This window comes from Mustela putorius, unplaced genomic scaffold (assembly GCF_011764305.1).
Source record: "Mustela putorius furo isolate JIRA1106 unplaced genomic scaffold, ASM1176430v1.1 tig00003836_pilon_pilon_pilon, whole genome shotgun sequence".
Classification (NCBI taxonomy): domain Eukaryota; kingdom Metazoa; phylum Chordata; class Mammalia; order Carnivora; family Mustelidae; genus Mustela; species Mustela putorius.
The window spans coordinates 11,810,887-11,832,947 of NW_025421989.1; the positions used below are offsets into that span (position 1 = coordinate 11,810,887).

The 22,061-nt window shown below is 41.5% G+C and overlaps 1 protein-coding gene across 2 annotated transcripts in view; it reads left to right on the forward strand.

Annotated features, from left to right (window-relative positions):
* The window catches only part of CA5B (carbonic anhydrase 5B), a 103,073-nt gene that overhangs the window by 62,940 nt on the left and 18,072 nt on the right, over positions 1–22,061 (forward strand). For both annotated transcript variants that reach the window (XM_045089319.1, XM_045089318.1), the window contains one exon: positions 19,729–19,926. In XM_045089319.1, the coding sequence (XP_044945254.1) occupies positions 19,729–19,926 (198 nt within the window). The remainder of the gene's footprint in view (positions 1–19,728; positions 19,927–22,061) is intronic.

Sequence of the window (22,061 nt, forward strand, 5' to 3'; positions counted from 1 at the left end):
CACTCCTCGCCTCCCGGGGAAGCATTGTCTGTCCACTCAGATGCCTGTTTGCTGTTATCTCCAGTAGCAGACGGTGTTGACAGTCTTAACTTGATTTGTAAAATGACAAAATAAAGATAAAAGCCTGCACCTGTTACCCAAGATGAAAATAAAATCAAATTCACTTAATACATCTTCTACGGAAATTTATTTTAATTGTCACATAAACAATTTAGGGTTAGAGTAGATCAGGAAACAAAGGCAAAGAGTCAACAATAAGAAAATCTAATTTAAAAAAGAAATGGATGAGGGTCCATACTTAGCAGACACCTGAGCAAAGAAGATCTATAGATGGCAAGTAAGAGTATAAAATGATGCGCTACTATGTGTTCTGTGATCAGAGAAATACAAATTAAAACATCGTTAAGATTGGGGCGCCTGGGTGGCTCAGTGGATTAAGCCGCTGCCTTCGGCTCAGGTCATGATCTCAGGGTCCTGGGATCGAGTCCCGCATCGGGCTCTCTGCTCAGCAGGGAGCCTGCTTCCCTCTCTCTCTCTCTCTGGCTGCCTCTCTGTCTACTTGTGATTTCTCTCTGTCAAATAAACACATGGTTAAGATATCACCACATACCTGTTACAGTGGCCAAATTCCAGAACATGGGCAACACCAAGTGGTTATGAGGATGTGGAGCACCAGGAACTCTTACTTATTACTGGTGAAAATGCAAAATGGTACCGCCACTTTGGAAGATAACTGGGCAGTTTTCCTCCAGAACAAAATGTATCCTTGCCATACAACCCAGCAATCATATTCCTTGGTATTTACCCAGCATTGTCGAAAACTTATGTCTTCACGAGAATCTGCACATGGCTACTTATAGCAGCTTTATTCATAATTGCCAAAACATGGAAGCAGCCAAGATGTCCTTCAGTAGATGAATGGGTACCTTAACTATGGCATAAAGAGACAATGGAATTTTGTACCTCACTGAAAAGAAATGAGCTAGAAAGCCATGAAAAGAAATGTAGGAATCTTAAATGCGTATTAGTAAGTGAAAGAAACCAATCTGAAAAGCCTGTGTACCCAACTAAATGACATTCTGGAAAAGGCAAATGGAGACAGGGAAAAGATCAGTGGTGGCCATGTGTTAGAGTACAGGGAGGGATGAATAGGTGGAGCCCCTGATTTTTAGAGTAATGAAAATACTCTGTGTATTATGATGGGTACAGATCAGTATACATTTGTCCAAACCTATGGAATATATAACATCAAGAGTGAACCACGATGTAAACTCTGGACTTTGGGTGTTATGTGTCAGTGTAGGTTCATGAACTATAACAACTGTCTTCTCTGGTTGGGGCTGTTGATAATGGGGAATGCTGCATGTGTGGGGACATGGTTTCCCATTTGGGAAACCAATGTACCTTAAATAAATTAATGTATAAATAAAGTCTTAAAAAATTAAGCAGGAAGGGTGCCTGGGTGGCTCAGTCGGTAGGGTGTTTAACTTCAGCCTAGGTCATGATCTCAGGGACCTGAGATTGGGCTTCATGTTGGGCTCCCTGCTTAGTGGGGAGTCTGCTTCTTTCTCTCCCTTTGCCCCTTCTCCTTGCTCATGTATGCCCTCTCTCTAATAAATAAATAAAATCTTTAAAAAAAAAATTAAACGTGAGATCTTAGACCATGACAAAATTTAAGAATGTTAATTCTTAATTGAATTAAATACAAAGAATATCATCTAGAATTGAAAAGGTACATATTTGCTATTTGTTATTATTTCATTGATTCTTATTGTTCATGATCTCCGCTTTTAGATGGAAGAGAATTTTTTTTTTTAAGCACAATGTGGAATCGAATGGCACTGTATAAAATCTAGCCACTAGTCCTATGTGTTTATTTTCATGTAAATATAAATTTATTAAAATGGTATAGCTACATGTTGCTAGCACTCACCATATTGAAAATTTCCATCATCAGAGAAAGTTGTATTTGACAGGACTGGTGTGTATTATAACTGAAATGTGTTAGAAAGTTGTTCTGTTTTTTCTCCAATTAATTTTGAAGGATGAAAATCCTCGAGAATATTAGTATTAAATAGTCTGTTTTGCAGTATCTTCCCAAGAACTCTGGTAATCCCAAAGTAATATAGATTCAGGATGGGTCAGACCAAGTCTCTCATTAGCATTCAAATAACCTTGAGAAACTGTAGGCTGATAAAGAGCCCCTAGAATTGTATTAATAGCTTCGGAGGTGTCAGCAGCAGCAAGGAGCTAACAAAAAAACCCGGGAACTGTGGGCTCTAGTCTCCTATGCTGATAACTGTGTGTGTGTGTGTGTGTGTGTGCGCGTGCACGCTGTGGTTACCTGGGCTCGGCATCAAAGTACCTCTTACAGCCCTCGTGCTCTGAGAAGACATTTGGTCACTCTGTGATCATCCTTAACAATGTCATATGAGAGGGGGCTGTCACTGCTGGGCCTTAGGCCTACTAGGGTGGTCTTTAGTTCGATGCTGAAATCACACATCTCGAGAGAAAGGACAGGAACAGGGCAAGGCACGGGAGAAAAAGCCAGTGAGGGTATAGAACAACTATGTCCAGTGGATAAATAACGTGAGCCACCGATATGAGCCATATAGGCAAGTCTGTGTTTTCCAACAACCACATTTTAGAAAGAACAAATAATATGTGAATTGCATCTCAAAATGAGGAAATTAATTCTAATACAGCAAATACATAGGTAAAATATAGTAAATAGGCAAAATTATTTTTAAGCAATCTGTTGGGGAGGAAGAATATTTAACCTAGCATCGCCCCAATATTCTTACTTTAACATGAGATGAATATAAGAATTATAAATAAAATATTTTACATTCTTTGTTTTGTGCTTAGTCTTTAGGTCCCTAGGTGTTTTACATTTATACCAGAGCTCAATTTAAATAGTCACAGAGGGTGAGTGGCTACCTTATGAGGCAGTGGAGGTAGAGAGAATAGAGGGATGGATGAAGGGGTGCTTACTGTAGTGTAGGGTAGTCTGGGAAGGGGATGGAAGTGAGCTTGAGGGCGTGTAGGATTTTGAGAAATGAGAGCGAAATGGATAGATGTGATCACGTGAACTACTGGGAAGGAAGAATTTCCTCTATCCTGCAAGGTCTTTCTGGCTGGAGTAAGAATCAAAATGGCCTGAGACAGATTAACAGGAGAAAATAAAACTTAATAGCATATGTAAGGGGAATCCACATGGAAATGGATATTCGGAGGACAGTGAGGCAACATGAGGCTTATATTGAGCTGTAGAGAAGGGTGGGGGTCTGTGGATACAAAGGGAAGGAAGACTGTTATCAGGAAGGTGAGAGGAGATGTTTGGAAAACGGAGGTTACCCTCTTGAGCCACTCAGGGGCTCCTCTATTTTTGATGTTTTGAGGAACCTGCATACTGTCTTCCACAGTGGCTGCACTAGTGTGTACTCCCACCAACACTGCATAGGGTTCCTCTTTCTCCATATCCTCGCCAACACCTGTTGTTTCTTATGTTGTTGATTTTAGCCATTTTGACAGGTGTGAGGTGAAATCTCATCGTAGTTTTGATTTGCATTTCCCTGCTGATGAGTGATGTGAAGCATCTTTTCATGTGTCTGTTGGCCATCTGGATGTCTTCTTTGGAGAAATGTCTGTTCATGTCTTCTGCCTATTTTTTAGTTGGATTTGGGGAGGTTTAGGTATTCAGTTGTATAAGTTCTTTATATATTTTGGATACTAAGCCTTTATCATACGTGTCATTTGCAAAATATCTTATCTCATTCCGTAAGTAGGTTGCCTTTTAGTTTTGTGATCATTTCCTTTGCTATTCAGAAGATTTTTATTTGTGTAGTCCCAATAGCTTATTTTTGCTTTTATTTCCCTTGCCTCAGGAGACACATCTAGAAAAATACTGCTTCAGTGGATGTCAGAGGAATTAGTCTGTGCTCTCTTCTAGGATTTTTTATGATTTCAGATCTCACACTTAGGTCTTTTAGTCCATTCTGAGTTTATTTTGGGGTGTGGTGTGAGAAAGTGGTCCAGTTTCATTCTTCTGCATGTAGCTGACCAGTTTCCCAACACCATTTGTTGAAGAGGCTGTCTGTTCCCCATTGCATATTCTTTCCAGCTTTGTTGAAGATTAATTGACCAGATAAGCATGGGTTTATTTCTGAGCTCTCCTTTCTGTTCCATTATCTATGTGTGTCATGTTGTGCCAGTGCCATACTGTTTGGATTACACAGCTTTGTAGTATATCTTGCAATCTGGAATTGTGATACCTCCAGCTTCGTTCTTCCTTTTCAAAATTGCTTTGGCTCTTTGGGGTCTTTTGTGATCCCATGCTCATTTTAGGATTATTTGTTTTAGTTCTGTGAAAAGTGTTGGTATGTTGATAGGGATGACATTAAATGTGAAGATTGCTTTGGGTGGTATAGACATTTTAAGAATATTTCTTCTTGGGTGCCTGGGTGGCTCAGTGGGTTAGGCCACTGCCTTTCGCTCAGGTCATGATCTCAGGGTCCTGGGATCGAGTCCCGCATCGGGTTCTCTGCTCAGCAGGGAGCCTGCTTCCCTCTCTCTCTCTCTGCCTGCCTCTCTGTCTACTTGTGATCTCTCTCTGTAAAATAAATAAATAAAATCTTAAAAAAAAAAAAAAGAATATTTCTTATTCCTGAATTTCTAGATTGAACTTTTAACAGCCACAAGGCCAGAAACCGAGCCAAAATTTGCACCAGATACCTGCCAGACTTTGTCAGCAATACCTGTAGATGTGGGTGAATTCTTTCCTTCTCGAGTTTCTCCAAATATCCTGAGGTTAATCAAGGTAATAGGCTGATACTTCCAGGGGTTTTTTATTAATTCCGTAAAGCCATTCTTAGTTCCTTAATGCTATCTGGTCATATCTGTATCTATCCAGGTCTCAAATATGGCATTCTTTTTTTTTTTTTTTAAGATTTTATTTATTTGACAGAGATCACAAATAGGCAGAGAGGCAGGCAGAGAGAGAGAGGGGGAAGCAGGCTCCCTGCTGAGCAGAGAGCCCAATGTGGGGCTCGATCCCAGGACCTGAGATCATGACCTGAGCTGAAGGCAGAAGCTTAACCCACTGAGCCACCCAGGAGCCCCTCAAATATGACATTCTGTTCAAGGCCTTGGTTACAAAACCAGTTCTTTCCATTGCTTCCTATTACAAGGAGAACAGATTCTTACTGAATTTATGAAAATAAATATACTGCCATTAAAATAAAAGAATTCTTACTGAGTTTCTGAATTCTGGAGGGTTCAGATAGGGAGAAAAGATAAATGTTTCAAAACTGCCTATAATGGTATAATTTGTCAAACTATTACGGGTCACCTAGCTTAAGAGAAAAGATTTCCTTAATTTCGAAAAAGAAACCATTTTTAAAAGTTGGAAATGTTTTAAACAAAAGTCACAAAAATTATAATCATCATCCTCAGTTCATTTAGTCCCATGTTTTTGTTTTGCTTGAATCCAGTTTTTCCACTAGTTTTAGAAATTCTTACCTAGACAGTTTTATGATATTAAGGTTATCGGAAACTTGTCCTTAAGAGTTTTACTCTTGGGACACCTGGGTAGCTCAGTTGGTAAAGAGTTTTACTCTTTCTGTGAATTTTACTGAAGATGAAATATATTGCAATGGGGTCAGTGTAAAACAGTGACTATAAATGACAATAGTTAAAAATGGCCATGGTTACGGGGCACCTAGGTGGCTCAGTTGGTTAAGCTCTGCTTTGGGCTCATGTCCTGATCCCAGGATACTGGGATTGAGTCCTGCAGGGCTCTCTGCTCAGCGGGGAGCCTGCCTCTCCCTTTCCCTTTGTGTGTTGCTCGATTCTCTTTCTGTCAAATAAATAAATAAAATCTTTTCCAGGAGCTACCTGGAAAACATCTCAGTTAGATTGTAGTCAAAAGATTTGATTTTAGAATTTGATTTTGGGAAGTATGTAAAAAATATCAAAAAGGCTTGAACATTTTATTAAATAGGATCTCTGATCATTATGAAACAGTATTTAATAATCCATATAGCCAACTCGACAATAAGATGTCAAAGGCAAATACAGAAGATGCCATAGTTCTGATCAAATTTAGCTTTTTTTAAATATTAAGGTTCAGAGGTTTTTTGTTTTGTTTTGTTTTGTTTTTTTATTTTTTAGTAAATCAAAGACCTGAAAAGCATTGGAAGTTATTTTGGCAAACCACAGAATCCTTGTTTTCTAGGCAGATAACTTTTTTTTTTTTTTAATTTTATTCATTTGACAGAGAAAGACACAATTGAGAGAGGGAACACAAGCAGGGGGAGCGGGAGAGGGAGAAATAGCCTTCCCACCAAGCAAGGAGCCCAATGCAGGGCTCCATGACCTGAGCCCAAGGCAGATGCTTAACTACTGAGCCACCCAGGCACCCCTAGGCAGATAACTTTAAAGATAAAAACATTTATAATGTCTTATTAAGAGTAGATCAATAGTTTAAGAAAACTTTGGGTTTTTAACAAAGGGACAACAAGAATTTTAAGTTTGCGTTAATGTATTTTGACATTAAAACCCATTTACTTACTTAAATTTATTCTAATCTTAGCTAGTATTGACCACATACAAAATTCCTTCTAAAGATTTTTTTTTTCATCATAAACCTTCTGTAACTTTCTTGTTTACATTCAGAGTTTGCCCTAAGTTTTGTTTCTTTAAATAATCTGTCTCACTTTAGGAAAAAATACTTTCTTTTCCCTCAACAAAAATGTGTTCCCATTCCTCATATTTTTCCCCCCAAACACAGATCTTACTTTCTTGCATACAGAGTTTTTATTATTATTATTTCTAGTGGCCTTAACTACAGTGGCCTTAACTACATTTATTAGAATTCTTAACTCTTAGGAACCTTAGCTTTTGGTGAAAACTAAGTACTAAGCAACTATAAACCTCTGTTATACCAGTATTCTTCAGATTAGTAAATTTATGAATACATTTCATAATTTCTAGGAACATGCATTTTTTCATTGTACAGTTTCGTTTTTTTTTTTCTAATAGTACAATTTTTTAAAGAAATCACATGGCAGGTTTACTAATAGAGCCATATTTGCTTTTAGTTTCTCTGCAAGAAGACAAGAGTAAACAGACCTTTGTTTATTGCTTAATATTTCATTATTTTATCTTACTTGGAAATTATGCAAATATTCAACAAATTCAACTCATCATTGGACTCGGGAAAATTCCAAAATTTCAGGTTACCAAACATTTTGGAAGCCACCTAAAAGTTTACTTATAATCCTTTTAGTCTTATTTATATCTATTTAATCTACCTGTTCTTAACAATTATGTTTAGATTACCTATAAAACTTCATGAGGCATTAGGCAAAGTTAGCCATTATTCTAATATTTTTGACAAATTTGTAACAGAGACAAGAATCCATTTGACCTTCATTAAACACAGATGAAAGTCTGACATTTAGTGCATAACTCTAAAGACAATTTTATTTCAATTAAACCAACAACCTTTAGTTAGTTTTAGTACTGAATATTTTTCCAGATCACATCAACTTGAAAAAAGATTTGGGTTTCTATCTTTCAGACTTTTGGAATGCTCAATTCTTATAGGCACTTGTCTTCAAACCAACTAAATAGAGCTCTTTTACAAGTTAATTTTAGCAATACCATCCAAAGGTAGAGAAAATATCCAACATTTATAACATATATAGATGCTCATACACAGACAAGATGCAGTCTTCTAGCTTTGGTCTTGGTAGTATCTGTGGAAAAGACATGAAAGGCCCAATTTCCAAATACCTTTCCCCACCTTTTTTGTTTTGGGGAAAACCTTGTCTCTGTCCTTCCACCTAATTTTTGTATTTCAAAGAATGGCTCTTAGGTCCTAAAGAAGGTGGGAGTAGGAAGTTTACATCACAAAGGTAGAGAGAGTATCCACATCTTCAAATTCGAGATTTGGTACATATCTGTCTATTAGGAGAGGCCCTGGAGTTGGGCACAAAAGCCATCCTAGAAGTCTGTATCTTCTAAAAACCTCTTTTTCCCTTTCGTTTCTTTCTTTCTTTTTTTTTTTTTTATAAAGATTTTATTTATTTATTTGACAGAGAGAAATCACAAGTAGATGGAGAGGCAGGCAGAGAGAGAGAGGGAAGCAGGCTCCCTGCTGAGCAGAGATTCCCGATGCGGGACTCGATCCCAGGACTCTGAGATCATGACCTGAGCCGAAGGCAGCGGCTTAACCCACTGTGCCACCCAGGCGCCCCCCTTTCGTTTCTTTAGTCTCAGGCAATTGTGGGCTGTATTTACATCTTAAAAACATAAGATTTATAATTTCAAGGAACAGGAAGAATGCAAAACATTTTTTGTTTTTTCCTCAGAGTCTCAGGGCAATTGTGATTTAAAATTTACCTTTCTGGGGTCCCTGGGTGGCTCTGGGTGGCTCAGCTGTTTGAGCATGTGCCTTGGCTCAGGTCATGATGGGGTCCTGTGAGCAAGCCCCACGTAGGTTAGGGCTCCCTTCTCAGCGGGGAGCCTGCTTCTCCCTCTTCCTTTGCCTGCCCCCTGACTGCTTGCGCTCTCTCGGTCTCCTTTCTCTGTTAAATAAATAAATAAAGCCTTTTAAAAAGATAAAATAAAATTTACCTTTCTTTAAAGGTATAGGACAGTTGTTTTACTATTGTGATCTTTCATAATATCCACAAACATTTTGAGAGGAGTAGGTGAGGTTTGGGAATCCGGACCGATGGTGGGCTTTGACTGGCTTTTGCATATCTGGGTTTGTAGAGATTTATGTAAGACAAAGAGTTGTTTTTAATTCCTCAAAGAACTAGAGTTTGGTGTGAATATCATAGGACTGACCTGTCTTTTTAACCAAATTTGCTTCTTTATATTAGGGAGGTTTTTTTAACTAAAATCGGAATCAAAAGATTTTTATCCTTGTAAAGTCTGTATAAAGCATTTTAACATTTTAACCTTCAACATTTTAACATTTAACAAAGAATTTTAAGTCATCTTTCTGGGTTCCTAATTCAGCGTGGGATTCTATTAATCCCTGAATAATGGCCTTTTGCGGATCATTTGCAAGAGGGCCCAGGAGAAATTTTTAGTCCTGTTTCCTGTGAAGAGGGTTTGTGAATAGTCATTCTTTTTAATCTCTAAATTTAGTAGGATCTTTTCAAAGAGGAGGTAAAAGGGCTTTATAATTTAAAACATCTTGCTGCTTCCTAGGAGACATGAATTCTTTTTTAGTAGGAGGTCTAAGATACACCTGCAAAGCTGGCAGAGCCTGGTTATCAATCCTTGGAAGGCAGGAACAATGCAAACCTCATGGCCAGTCTCAAGTGCTTTTGTTAAATTAATTTCCTGGCTTCCAGCATTTACATGAAGACCTGTGTACTTTGAACCTAGAGATTAGACTGGAGTGTTCTCTATAAATGTTGCATGGAGGGGCGTGTGGGTGGCTCAGTGGGTTAAGCCTCTGCCTTCGGCTCAGGGCATGATCCCAGGGTCCTGGGATCAAGCCCTGCATTGGGCGCTCTCTGCTCAGCGGGGAGCCTGCTTCCCCCTCTCTCTGTGCCCGCTTCTCTACCTACTTGTGATCTCTGTCTGTTGAGTAAATAAATGAAATCTTTAAAAAAAAAAAATCTTACATGGAAAGGAAATTCTTAAGTCTAATTTCTGTGATTTTATCTTGCTGAGAGAGGCCCCAAGACTGGCCATTATATTCATAAGACAAGTGAGAGCTCTTTATAAAGAAACTTTTTCTTTTCTTTTTTTTTTTTTTTAAGATTTTATTCATCTGACAGAGATCACAAGTAGGCAGAGAGGCAGGCAGAGAGAGGAGGAAGCAGACCCCCTGCCAAGCAGAGAGCCCCATGGGGGGCTTGATCCCAGGACTCTGAGATCATGACCTAAGCAGAAGGCAGAGGCTGCTTTAACCCACTGAGCCACCCAGGCACCCCGAAACTTTTTCTTTTAAATATAGCCAATTTAAAGGTTCCATCGTCTGGCCATTGATGAGTAGGATCTATTAATAGCAACTCAAACCAATAAGCCTTAATAGGTTAACCGAAGATGTATGCAGGATGCATCCAAAGAGGGCAAAGGTGACGTGTCCCTGTGATCCAGAAGTTTAGTCCCAAAATTAGTCTGAGAAAACAAAGACCTGGGGCACCTGGGTGGCTCAGTCAGTTATGTGTCGGACTCCTGATTTTGGCTCAGGTCATGAGCTCAGGGTTGTGAGAATGAGCCCTGCGTTTGGCTCTGCACTCAGTAAAGAATCTGCTTGTTCCTCTCCCTCTGCTCCTTCCTTCACTCTCCCTTTCTAAAATAAAGAAATAAATTCTTTAAAGAAAAAAAAAAAAAAAAAAGCAAAGCGTGTCGTTGCATAGGCAGTGAAAATGGTGTCTCCAGTCTCCCGCAAAGTTGTGAGATGCCTCCAGTCACATACCCACAATCTGTGACACCGGGTAGATAATACTAGAATGGGACTTTCCAGCACTAACAGGCAACAAGGATTGGGGTGACAAAGGTTCCTGTGGGCTGGAACCCCTCATGTCAGATACCCCAGAGAGCTGACACGCCTGGATAGAGAGAGTGAGTGTGTGTGTGTGTGTGTGTCCGAGTTTGATCTGTTTAATTGACCAGCAAGGTGTACCTTGGTGAGTGCACCCTTTGGATTGTGGAGACCAAAGAGAATGTTCTCCTTGATCACCAAGCCAAGCTCTTAGGACATAGAACAAGATGAAAGGAAAAATATTCACACGTTAACAGTCTTGGCTAAGCTTTGGGTCTCTTAGAGACACACTAATACCTAAGAAGGATGTACCATGGGATTGGGGACTGGGTTGTTTTACAGTGTACTTTGGTGCATGGTTTTCTTGAGGTTGGCAGGTGACCTAGTGTCCATCTTATCCATTCTGTGACCAACTTACCTTATCATGGGAGTCTTCTTAAGGTAGTGAAGGCTTTAATAGCTTTTAAGTGCTCAGCCTGCGCCCAACAGTTTTGCGGCTTTGACTTCCAAAGTGTCCCTTAGTAATAGGCTTTACCTCATGTGTGCATCAAGTGATACAGATAAAAGAAAACAAAGACCATCTCTGGGAGGAAATGGATCGGTAACCAGAGTATTCTATCAAGTTGAACCAGAGTCACTGGGCCCAAAGACAAATATCGTCCACAAATATTTTCTTCAGCTAATCTAAATTTTGAAAGAGAGAAAAAGGACTCTCACCATTCTCACCCCATAGGACTCTGCGGATATTCTGGGGGGCTGACATGGTAAGAAATCGCACCTTCCACTCACTGAATGTCAGATGTCCCAAGGTTCTCTCAGCTCTGGTGGTGTTGGGGCAAGAGATGTCCAGTGAGTTAAAGTATCCTGCAGACTATGCCTACTGTTAGGGAGTAAGAATTTCTTCTACTGTTCAAGGTCCTTCCCGTCAAACTAAGAATCAAATTGGCATGAGACAGATTAACAAGAGGACACCATATTTAATAGCATGTCTAAGGGGAATCTCCACAGACATGGAAATTCCAAAGACAGTGAGGCAACATGAGGCTTATTTGAACTAAAGAGAGGGGTAGAGGCCTGAGGACACAAAGGGGAGAAACACCATTTTAGCAGGAAGGTGAAAGGGTTCCGGAGGTTGTCCTTCTATGCAGATGAATTCCCTCGGTACAGAGGAATCTGTTAATAACTCCCTTCCTGATAAAGCAGGCTGTTGAGGGGGAGGTAAGGAACTTTTCCTGAATCTACTGGGTTTGGATTGCTTTGAACTCAAAATAATGTTCATACCAGAGGGAGCCATATTGGTGTGGCCTGCCCTTGGCTGCTACGGAACGAAGGAAGTTTTTTGACCTAAACCTGCTTGCCCGGTTGGAGAGACTGTAGGTGTGATTTAAGGGTAAAGAGCCTTGGTATCAACTTGTTTGGTTTTCTCTATCAATAAAATAAGTATTAAGTGCCTTCTTTGTGCCTGGTACCAGGTTCAGCCTAGAGGTTGTAGAGGAAGTTCAGGACACCGGCCCTAACACTGAGGCCTTGACACAGGCCCCGTGAGCAGATAAAGCAAATGCACACCAAAGGAGCAATGGTTGCGTGTGAAAAGGGCAGGAGTGAAAATGTTGTGAACTCAAAAGAAAGCAAGGTCAGAGCAGAAGGCAAGGTCAAAACCAAAGTTTGGGAAGATGGACTAGAGAGGAATGAGAGAACAGGAAGAGAAACCAAGGAGCATGGTAAGAAGTCCAAGGCTCATGGTCATGGGCAAGGCGAGGAAGAGATAAACCTGAAAGATCCTTAAAGGAGGAGTAATGTGGTCATCAGCAGGGTAAGAGGAATAAAGATACAATGGGACTGGAAACTCCCCAGGGATGCTCTTTATCTTATACATTCCATGCACAAGCAGTGATTGAAAGCCAGCTCAGTTGTACATTGCAGAGCAATGCAGGAGGAGTGGGACAGAAAATTACATGCAGAAGTGCAGGGAGAACACATAATTTTCCTTCCACCCTTCTGAGTTCTTGGCCGAGACCGCCCATAATAAAGGACAAATTAATAAGAGAAAAGCAAATACAAGTTTAGTAACCCGTACACCTCCTGTGTACATGGGAGAAACCCAGGAAAACCGAGAAGCTCCCCAAGATGGCCCAAGCCATCACCTTAAATACCATCTCCATCTAAAGACAAAAGATGTTGCAGGGTAGGGTTGGGGGCACTTGCGGGAGGTTGCCAAGCAAAGCACAGTCAACAAGAGCCTGGTTCTTATGTAGACGTAAGTCCAGCCTTCGCCACTGAGAGCTTCTGGTGATTGAGAGTCATCCTCTTCCTAGTACAGAGAGGGAGACACCCGCACACAAGGAGATTTCCCTTATAAATGTAAATTTCCCAGACAAAAGAGACACCTGGGATGGTATATTATACTACCCTTCGCCACCCCCAAGACCTGCCTCTTTGGTCTAAGGATTATTTTGAGAAACTGCAGACACAGGAGAAGCCATGAAAGCAGAGTAGATGTTATCCTTCTGTCGGGGAAATTTACATTAAAAAGGGGGGCTGTACCAGGAAGAGAACTATCACCGGAGACAGCTTTTTCATTAGGGAGCCTGACCTGCTTGGGAAGGCAAACTTGGCTCTCCATACATTTCCTCTTCTCACCTTCCTGTGACTTGCCTTCCCCCCACTTGAAGCCTCAGAGCCCTGTCCCATTCCTTAGCTCCAGTGGTATTTTTACGTCTCAATCACCTGGCTGCCTTTTGAGTCTCATATCTTTGTGGGTCTCTGGTCAGGAAGTAGGTGATTTAAAATTTTTTTTTTCTCCTATTAATCTGGCTTTTTATTACTGTCAGGGTGTGTGTGTGTGTGTGTGTGTGTGTGTCCCAGCTAAGGACCTAAAAGCGTAGGGAGAAAAGTATTTGTCCTTTCCTAAAGGGGCATATTCTACTACCCTTCAAATAAATATCATAATAACTATACCAGTGTAATAGATCTTTTGAAAGAAAAAGATCAGAGTGCTATAATTAAAAATACTAAGAAGAGGAGATCATATTATAAGAGAGTAGCCAGAGAACATTTTACTGAATTTACTGAGAAGGCAATAATTAAGCCCAAGACCTATAGATATGAGGGAAGCTGATTGAAGGGAAATTGATTTTCAATGAGAAGGAGCAGGAACTGAGGGGCTAAGGCAGGAAGGTGCTTTCTCTGTTGCAGGAGTTGAAAGAGGGACCCTCCCGAGGCTGGAGACATAGGGTGGTACAAAGACAAAATAAATCAAAGCCAGGGCTAGTCCTGTAAATAAGAACTAAAACCAAGCACATTATCATTATGGAATCTAAAGAGATTTTGGTGCTTGTCACCAATATATGAGTGACTCCTTTATAATGACAGTATACCTCTGCTCACTGAAACCATGGTTGATAAAATTACTTTGTTTATTTCATTTTCTCCTGAAAATGAAGGCACTGTTAGTCAGAACACTTAATCCTCTTCCTATTTTGAGGGAAAGTGTGAGCAACTACCAAGGTATTTCGATCTGTATTTTCTTGACATGGAGGACGAGGATGGGAGGAGAGAGCAAAAATATGAATGATCCTTAAAACAACAAACCCTTGACAAAAGTTGTCTTCAATAAGGGGACAGTAACCAAGGGCCCCTGGTGGGGGGGTGGCTTGGACTAAAGGAGAAAATGGTGGGGAAAGAAAGCCTTCCAGAAGCTGAACTTATGAACCAAAGGGAATACATTGATAGGAGCGTTAAGGTCACAAAAGAGCTACCAAGGAATAGGCCTGGTTGTCTTAGGCTAGTGTTTGTTGTGGGTGAGGGTTCGTTCTGGGCATTTCCTGAATGGAGTGTGGGGGACGAGTCAAGACGAAAGGAGGGATCGTCTTGGGGATCTGCTTGTTAGTTTCCTTTTTGTCTAGTCTTTACGGGAGACCTTCGTAAATTGGTTTTGAAGGGTGTGACTCCTCAAACCCTCAGCCACAGTCTGAGTGTCTTAGAGGGGAAGGTGTTGCAGGGTCTCCTTGTGCCAGGCATCTTGAAAACTGAGTCAGTTTGAACAGAGCATTACCAGCAAGGAGACTGAATCAGTAATCAAAAGAATCCTAACAAATCAAAGTCCAGGAGCAGACGGTTTCACAGGCAAAGTCTTTCTAACATTTATTTATTTATTTATTTATTTTTAAAGATTTTGTTTATTTATTTGAGAGAGAGAGAGCTTGCGTGAGCCCGGGGAAGGGCAGAGGGAGAGGAAGAGGGACAAGCAGACTCCTCACTGAGCACAGAGTCAGACGTGGGGCTCTATCCCAGGACCCTGAGATCATGACCTGAGCTGAAGGCTGACCCTTAACCGACTGAGCCATCCAGGCACCCCTCTACCAAGCATTTAGAAAGTTACTACCTATTCTTCTCAAACTATTCCAAAAAAAGAGAAGAGCTTGCAAATTCATTCTGTGAAGCCAGTAACACCCTGATATGAAAACCAGATAAAGACACCACAAAAAACGGAACTAGAGGCCAATATCTCCGATGAACATAGATGCAAAAATCCTCAACAAAATAAAAGCAAACAGAATCCAACAATACATTAAAAAGATCGTTCCTCTTGATGAAGTGGGATTTATTCCTAGAATGCAAGGGTGGTTCAGTATTCAGATACCAATCGAGGTGATACATCATATCGGTAAGAGAAAGGATAAAAACAAGATGATCATTTCAATAGGTATAGAAAAAGCACTTGACAAAGTACAGTATCCATTCATGATAAGAGCCCTCAACAAAGTATGGCTGCAGGGAACATACCTCAAACATAATTAAGGCCACATATGAAAAACCCACAGCAAACATTGTACTCAATGGAAAAAAACTGAGAGCTTATCCCCTAAGGTCAGGAACAAGGCATGGATATCCACTCTCACTTTTATTCCACATAGAACTGGAAGTCCAGGTCACAACAATCAGACAACAAAACGAAATAAAAGGCATCCAGACAAGTAAGTAAGAAGTAAAACTTTCACAGGGCACCTGGGTGGCTCAGTCAACTAGTTAAGTGTCTACCTTCAGTTCAGGTCATGATCCCAGGATTCTGGATCAAACCATATCTTGGGCTCTCTGCTCAGTGGAGAATCTGCTTCTCCCTCCTCCTCTGCCTGCTGCTCTGACTGTGTGTGCTTGCTCTCTCTCTCTCTCTCTCTGTCAAATAAATAAATAAATAAAATCTTTAAAAAAAAAAAAAGAAGTAAAACTTTCACTATTTGGAAATGACATGATACTACATATAGAAAACTGGAAAGATTCCACCAAAAAACTACTGGAACTGATAAATGAATTCAGTTAAAGTTGCAGGATACAAAATCAGTGTGTAGAAATCTGTTTCACTTCTATACACTAATAATGAAGCAGAAATAGAAATTAAGAAAACAGTCCCATTTACAATTGTACCAAAAGTAAGGTACCTAGGAATAAATGTAACCAAAAAGGTGAAAGACCTGTACCCTGAAAGCTACAAAACACTGGTGAAAAGAATGGAAGAGGACACAACAAATGGGAAAACATCCCATGCTCATGGATTGGGAGAACAAATATTGTTAAAATGTCTATACTACTCAAAGTTCTATATGGATTTAATATAAATCCTATCAAAATACCAACAGCATTGGGGCACCTGGGTGGTTAAGTGGGTTAGGCCTCTGCCTTCAGCTCAGGTCATGATCTCAGGGTCCTGGGATCGAGCCCCACATCAGGCTCTCTGCACAGCGGGGAGTCTGCTTCCCCCTCTCTGCCTACTTGTGATCTCTGTCAAATAAATAAATAAAATCTTAAAAAAAAAAAAAAAAGAGGGGCACCTGTGTGGCCCAGTGGGTTAAGCCTTTGCCTTCTGCTCAGGTCATGATCTCAGGGTCTTGGGATCGAGCCCCACTTCAGGCTCTCTGCTCAGCTGGGAGCCCACTTCCCCTTCTCTCTCTACTTGCCTCTCTGCCTACTTGTGATCTCTGCCTGTCAAAATAAATAAATAAAAATCCTTAAAAAATAAAAAAAAAATAGTATAAGTGAATCAGGGCTGTTCTAGGGCTTTCTAGAAGTTTAAAAAATATCACACAAATAAGTAAACACAACTTTTTAATCCCAACAATAGCGGATGGATAATCAATACTAAAATTAAAGGACATATATTGAATAAGGCACTACAAGGTAACAAAAAGGGGAGGAAGATATGGCTCCTGTCTGCAAGGAATGTGAATTGTAATCTGACTGTGACTGTATTGTACCCATTCATATGGATTTTTCACCCAGGATTTATGAAACGGAAAGTTGTCCTTCTTCTCTATAGCAAGTTCTTGATCTTCACCAGTTCTTTTACACTAAGGGAAAATACCAAAACCATCGGGTTCAGACCTCTCTAGAGATGGGAGTAGTGCATTATATGAGAGAAGAAAAAGAGAATACTCGTTTGTGTTTGCCTATAGCTTTTAATTCTAGACCAAGATTTCGTAAGTTTGGTATTATTGGTATTTGCGGTCAGACAGTTCTTTCTTTCTTTTTTTTTTTTTTTTAAAGAGATTTTATTTATTTATTTGATAGAGATCACATGTAGGCAGAGCAGCAGGCAGAGAGAGGGGGAGAAGCAGACTCCCTGCTGAGCAGAGAGCCCGATGCGGGGCTCGATCCCAGGACCCTGGGATCGTGACCTGAGCCGAAGGCAGAGGCTTCAACCCACTGAGCCACCCAGGTCCTGTGAATTGTTTAGCTGCATCCTTGGCTTCTACCCTCTAGGTGTCAGTAGCACCCAATTCCAGTTGTGACAACCAAAAAAATGTCTCCAGATGTTCCTAAAGGTCCCCTAGGAGCAGAATTGTTCCCTCTATTGAGAATCACAATTGTGGCAACTTTCTGAAGAGCTTTGTCTATTCTATCTGGGCACTATTTCCGGAAATGACAAGGCTAAGATCTTGAATTTCCAGTTTCTTGGATTTGGGGTAGCTACCTCAAGGAGACGCCTTCTCCGTAGGAGTAAACCAGTGGTAAGTTTCTGTTTTTAAATTTTTTTTAATGAAAAGTGGAGGCTCAGGGCTCCTTGGTGGCTCAGTCAGTTAAGCGTCTACCTTTGGCCCAGGTGATGATCTCGGGGTCCTGGGATCGAGTCCCACATCCATCGGGCTCCCTGCTCTGCCAGGAGCCTGCTTGTCCCTCTCCCTCTGCCCCTCACACCCACTTGTGTTCTCTCTCTCTCAATTAAATAAATAAATCTTAAAAAAAAAAAAGAAGAAGGACAGTGGAGTGTCAGGGACCCCACCAGACACATGGGAGATCGACTGAGTCACAGCTGCCTCATCACTTATGAATCCTTAGACTCTTTGTGGTGGGGTGAGGCCCAGAAGGACATTGGTAATGATTTATCTCAATTCATAAATCTTTGACTTTCCCCGTTGCTCTGGTTCTACCCATCTGGGTACTTCTAAGGGGCAGCAGACTGGAGCACCCTGAGTCATGCATGCCGTTCCGTCCATCTTGCGTGATGTCTCAGCAGCTGTCAGTGTTACAGGAAGTCCACCGCGATTTCTCAGAGACTTACCAGGAACACCCGGTGCTTGATTCTTGGTGGGAAATCCGTGTTGGTGGTGGGCGGCGTCTGTGTGGGGCAGATTGTGCACGCACACCTAAATCTGGAATGGAGTGGGAGCGCTCCTCGTCAGTTGCAAACTCAACAGGAAGAAATCGATTTTGCACGTGGATACTCCTTCCGCTGCCCCTTTACTATTTCAGCACGAGGAGGGAAAACTTCCCTTCTGCCCCAGCCAGAGCCCGGCCAGTGAGACACAGTTACAACCTGGGCAGTGAGAAGCCACTATAGTTCCAGCTCCCAGGTTACTCTGTGGACTTTGTGTTTCTAAAAGCCTTCTGGGCTTCCTCCTTTCCTCTGTAAAGGAGCATTCCTCTCCTTCGTTCTCTGCACTTGTCTGTGGTTTTGCTATAGCTTGCTTGTCCCAGATTCTAATTCTCTGCTTTTCCCCTTCCCCGCCAAAGCCCCATTTTTTGTTACTGGTGAAATGACTGGGAGTGTTATTCGTAAGGTTAGCCTATCTCCAACTAGGAAGTAGTGACTCCTTTTCCTCCCCAAATTCATCGGTACCTTCCTTCATTTTTTTCCAAAACCCTAGAGTGTTCCCCTCACCTCAGTTGGAAGCCTGTAATGTTGCATTGTGTAAATAATCCAGAAATCTTCAAAACTATGAGCTAAATAATTGACTCATGGCCACACACCTTTATTTCTACTAGACAAGCAATTAAGAACTTAGGTTTCTATTTAAAAAAAAAAAAAAAAACTTCTATGAAGTATGTTTTGATGTGGTTTTGGAATACAGGTGAGGTTGGTGGGGTTAGGTCCGGAGCTGACAACCAAGAAAGAGTTCTTGAACGTCTTTGGTGCAAAAGGGTGGTTTTATTAAAAGTACTGAGACAGGACCCGTGGACAGGAGGAGCTGCTGCCCCAGGGTTGTGAGGGGTGGCTGGTTATATACTTGGGAGTTGAGGGAGGAAAGGGAAAGGGAGGTTTTCCAAAGAACTTTCATATGCTAAAGGCTCACAGGATACTGGAGGCCTTGGCATTGTCAAGTTCAGGTTGTTTTTCCCTGTAGCAAGGCATTAACATCAAGACAGTTGGGAGCTTCCTGGAAGAATGGCCCACGTGTCCCACCCAGGAGCAGGATGCGGGGGTTGCAGGGTGTCCCCTGTGCTTTGTCCTTAGCTGGCCTTCTGTTCCCTCATCACTAGGGTGGACATTTGCTTTCCAAATCTTCTCCCTCCTCTCTCCCTCTGGCCTTTGTTGGAAAGAAAGTTCCATTAATTTGTATTTGTATGTGAACCTGGTCGGTGGTCGGGGCTCAGAAAATGATCAATACGGAAAAGAAACGCATTGGAGAACAGCCTCCTTCCGCGTGGTGCTGGTCTGCCCGCGTCTTCCTGTCCTCAGGAGCCCGGGCAGCGCTTGGTTCGGGTGAGACGAGAGGATGGACTGAGCGCTCCTGGCTGGCAGAGCAGCAGGCTGGCGGCTCCCGTGCCAGGCGCTCTCTGAGCGGCCTCTGTCCCCCGCTTCCGTGTGGCCCCTGAGCCCTGAGTGGCTCCTCCCTGAGACTTGGATTGCGTCCCCTCGCACACCGCAGCCCTCAACTAGCCCGGTGTGTGATCCCAGAGAGCGCACGTCCTCACGATGGCCCCGCTGTGCTTTCTCCTAGTGCACCCGCTGTGGGAGACCGTGGACCTGGTCCCGGGGGGCGAGCGCCAGTCGCCCATCAACATCCGCTGGAGGGACAGCGTCTATGATCCTGGCTTAAAACCGCTCACCATCTCTTACGACCCGACCACCTGCCTCCATGTCTGGAATAACGGGTACTCTTTCCTGGTGGAATTTGAAGATTCTACAGATAAGTCAGGTGAGAGCCCGACCTGGGGCATTAAAGGGACAGCCTGGTGTAGCACAGGCCACACCACGCTGCCCCCTCTTTGGGCAGTGGCGTGGGACTCACTGCACTGAACTTTTTGAACATAAGAAAAAAAATCCCGTCTAGTTTTTCTGAACATTTTCTTCTCTAGTATAGATAGTATTTATTAATAAGTGTGTATATTTCTCTGTATAGAAAGGAGATAGGTTTTGAAATAAAAGCTTTGCCTGAAGTTTATTTTGTGTGCTTTGAACATGTACTAATTTTCTCTGCTTGGTGACTTCACAAGACTCTTTTACATTAAGTAGTATTACAATTTAGATTTAACTGAGCAGACTGTAATCCCTTTGAAATGGGACAAAAAGAATATTCATGTGTGTATGAGGCTATAGTCTTAACAACCATTTCTACATAGAAAAATGGAAAGTCATGTTAATTTTGTTGATTAAACAATGTTACCTAGTTTAACAGAAACACAATTTAAAAGAGATTTTCAGATCCAGATGTTATATTGCTTTTGAATCCTCTCTGGTTTTCAGTCTACCCAGATATAAACTAATTTGAATGATTTCAAAGTTGACCTGAAACCTTTAGTGTCTGTTGAACACAGAATGTGATTAATTCTATGTAGGTTTCTTTTCTCCATTTCTTCTTTTTTCCAACCAAATTTGATGGTATCAAGTAATCTTAGTATGAAATAATTAATAGTTGAAATTGTGTGTCTTTAAAAAGTGGCTACCAACCAGGGGCAGTTTTGCCCCCTCTCACTCCCTAGGGTCTTGGGACACTTGGCAACAAGTGTAGGCATTTTCAGTTGTCACACTCGCAGAGTGGGGGAAGGGCGGTGTGACTGACATCTTGTGGGTCAAGAGGAGAAAAACTGGTGAGGAAGAACTACATACAGTACATGGAACAGCAATCGGAAAGACTTATCCAGCCTCAAGTATCAATAGAGCCAAGACTGAGAAAGCCTTTTGGCAATTAGTTTTCTCCGATGAATATGAGGAGATGGGCTCGTGAAAGTGTGAATGAATGAAGTAAAAAGTGTGACCTAAAGCATAAATAGAAGTGTTCCCTTCTGTATCTACCCTGGCTCTAGGTTTCTCAACCGTATCTTGGTTCTCTTTGCATTCTCCTAGTGATGCTCTGATACTTAGACAGGGCCCTCCGGCCCAGCTGCAAACTAACTGCTCCTCCCCTGGGAATTCTCTCTCTCTAGTTCTCTTACCTTTGACCTGCTTCTCTGCCGTGATCCAGGAAGTGTTCAGGTCCATCTTTAAGAACTTAGGTGTCTCTATGTTCCCCATTTTCTTCTTTTTCCCCAGGTTATGACATGGCCCCCAACCTTGACCATCTTACTTCTATTTCACAAACCAAGAAGAAAGTAATTACTCCTTTTCAGCCCAGATTCTTTAGTATCTTTCCTTATTTTTTCCAAAACCCTGTAGTGTACCGTCATCTCAATTGGAAGCCTATAATATTACATTGTATACAATGATTCCAGAAATCTTCAAAGTAGCAACCTACATTCCTATGTTCCAGATGACTGTCTTGTACGATGATGAGCTTTACTTGTCTCTGTCAAGTTCTACCATTACTCCTGCCAGCTAGACTAGTGGGGAGACCCAGTCTGTAAATAACACCTCTTCTTTGTGCACTCTGGATGTGTAGCGATCCTCTCAAGTCTCAATCCTGTCTAGGTCCCTGTCAACCTTCTTTCTTTTCTTCTGAAGATCCTGAATGTTGGTTAGCCTTTTAATGACCTTGTGGGTCCAGAGACTGTGTATTTCCAATCTATGATTTCTTCACTGAGTTGGACATTGTGGGAAGTTGTTCAGTCGGTTTCTTAACCAAGTGAGTTAATCTCCAGATGGTTCCAGGCAGATAGCCTTCTGTTTTATTTTTTTTAATACATTCAAGAATTCTTATCCACCTGTTTGCTTGGATGTCTCAGATGGAAAACAAATGACCTGCATTTTCCTCATAATAGCTCATTAGAGATCTCCCAAGACAACTAAATCATTCCTTGACGCTACCCTCCCTAGGTGTGTCAGAGTATCACACTGTTTTTATAAAACATACTAGAAAAACTGTAGAGAGGTTACTAATTTTCCATTTGTTTTGTT